Genomic DNA, 2,474 nt, shown 5'->3' with positions numbered 1-2,474 from the left:
ATGAGGAAAAAATATTCCTTGGCATCAAAGAAGGAAATGAAATTAAGAATAAAAAGATAGGACATAGAGGAGAAAGGAAAGAAGGAGAACTAATTGTTAGAAGTGGGAGGAAATCAGTTCACCAAGGCAACTGGGAACCTGAAACCAGTCAATGGCACAGCAGACATGGATAGCTCAAGAATAGTACACAGGCAAGTAGTAACACAAAAAGTCTGCATAAAACAAGAAGTGGGAAGAATTAAGGAAAAACAAGAGACAAAGATATAAATAAAAGTGATCTCAGTCAGTATGTGAAAGGACAAGAGCTGTAAAACCCCAAAGCAAAGGTGGAGGTCACAATCTATGAATGAATTCTTCACTTTTGAAACTATGTGGCCATTTAGTCTAATCTCTTTTATATATGCCCATGGAGTGTTTTTTGCTTGGTTTTGTTTTGTTTTTGAGACAGAGTCTCACTCAGTTGCCCTATGAAGAATGCTGTGGAATTGTCGTAACTCACAGCAATCTCAAACTCTTGGGCTTAAAGCCAACCTCTTGCCTCAGCCTCCAGAGTAGCTGGGACTATAGGGGCCCATCACAATGCCCAGCTAGTTTTTCTATTTTTAATAGAGATGGGATTTCACTCTTTCTCAGGTTGGTCTAGAATTCCTGAGCTCAGAGGATTCACCTGCCTCTGCCTCTCAGAGATTACAGGCATGAGACACCACACCTGGCCTCCCATGGGCATTTTGAAGATGATTTCAACACCCCAAAAGTTGTCTTATCTAAGCTTAAATATATACATTTCTTGAACCAGGAGAATATAGTGTGCTGAGAAAACAACACAACTAGATTTGGCAACAGAACATCTAGGTCTGAGCATCCATTGCTACTAGCTCTTAAACTCAGGAGGACTGAAGCCTCAGCTTCTGTCTGTAAAATCAGAGAAATACACCTGTCCTGTTTACTTTAGAAAGTTGTTACAAGTAACAAACTAAAAGACTGTTTTCTTTATTGGGGTGGCTAAGCACATAGAATAATGTCGGAATGTAACAGACATGCAAAATACTTGTTAAATACATGGAATAAAGAGGATCATACGTGTGTGTCTGTATATGTGTACATATATATGTTTATATATACGCATATATGTAAGCTGCCTATAAAATCCTGGGAATATTTAGGATGAGTGGGAGTAAGGAAGGCCACAGGTTTTAGACTAATACAGAAGGAGAAAGAATAAATGCCTTCTCATAATCTACAGAAAATTTCTTAATAATCTTTCTTTGCCTGTTAATATGACTTTTAAAAGTTATAACCTAGGGAAACTCCTTATTGAGGCTGGTAAAATAATTCTTTGACTTGATCAATGACAGATTTCTTTAAAAAACTAAACACATGAACAAAACCAAAGCAGAGACATGAAGTGAAACGAGCTACCGGTTTACTAGATATGGAAACATGATGTAAATAACACAGTTTATTTTGTATTGATGAAAAGAATGGTGAGACAAAGGGGAAGAGCTGTCTTTGAAACAGACCCAAAGGACCTCTTCAGTCAATGTGGAAAAATGGATTATTTAACAAATGATGCTGAGACACCCGACTAGCTACTTGGACGAAAAGAAAGCTTGTATTTTACCTGATGCCTGTATTAATGAATAATTAATAAGGTAAACTCCCTTATGACACACTCCCTTACATTACATCAGAGAATCCATGGACTAACCGAAGGCTTAAAACACAGACTTGCTAACCTGTTGGTAAATTTAACACCGTTCTTCTGGATGTCTACCGTACTAAAGTTTTTATTGTTACGAAGGACTTTTTCTTCCTTACAGGTTACACGAAAATAATATCCAAACTGCGCACTGGAATCCAGTTTAATCTGTTTGCCAGGTTCCAAGCCTTCATAACCAGAAAGAAAAGAAAAAGCATGTCATAAATAACTGTAGATATTTTTTAGTGTAACTCTTTAATAAATCTAGATAGTTGAAAAACTATTTTTATTACATGACACCATACTAGAAATTATTAGTATTACCTAACTAGAAAGGATTGAAACACTAATTCACTTGAAAATGACATGAATTAAGGATATCTATACAATCCTTAAACTCCCTTATGAATGTCTGCTTCTGACATAGAAGCTGCTTTCTGGGTAAGCCCATCCAAAGCTGCAGAGCACAGCACTGGGCAATACACTGTCCTCGATGCTGCGCACAGATGAGAATGGGTTATGGCACAGCCTGATCCTTGAGAGGTTATGCATAGGATTCTTTCTTTAACCAAAGCGCTTCTTTGGAACTGATAATACAGAGCATAATTAAACAAATACAATTTCCAAACAACAACTTGAGACTCTGAAAATGAAAGTCTAAGAAAATTAGTACATTATTTTCTGTTAAGTATAGGAAATTTTGCAAAGCAAACAATCTGACTGATCCTTTAAACTTTTACACAACTAAGAATTTAATTTCTTCTTTTTTTTTTTT

At 36.3% G+C, this 2,474-nt stretch overlaps 1 protein-coding gene across 1 annotated transcript in view; it reads right to left on the bottom strand.

Annotated features, from left to right (window-relative positions):
* Positions 1–2,474, bottom strand: part of MSH2 (mutS homolog 2) — a 92,798-nt gene that overhangs the window by 13,517 nt on the left and 76,807 nt on the right. Inside the window, exon 9 of the mRNA XM_023512063.1 lies at positions 1,737–1,887. Coding sequence (XP_023367831.1) covers positions 1,737–1,887 — 151 coding nt within the window. The remainder of the gene's footprint in view (positions 1–1,736; positions 1,888–2,474) is intronic.

This window comes from Otolemur garnettii, unplaced genomic scaffold (assembly GCF_000181295.1).
Source record: "Otolemur garnettii isolate 467f Iridium unplaced genomic scaffold, OtoGar3 scaffold00024, whole genome shotgun sequence".
Classification (NCBI taxonomy): Eukaryota; Metazoa; Chordata; class Mammalia; order Primates; family Galagidae; genus Otolemur; species Otolemur garnettii.
Note: the sequence above shows the minus strand (reverse complement) of the source record. Positions and strands in the feature narration are given on the sequence as shown.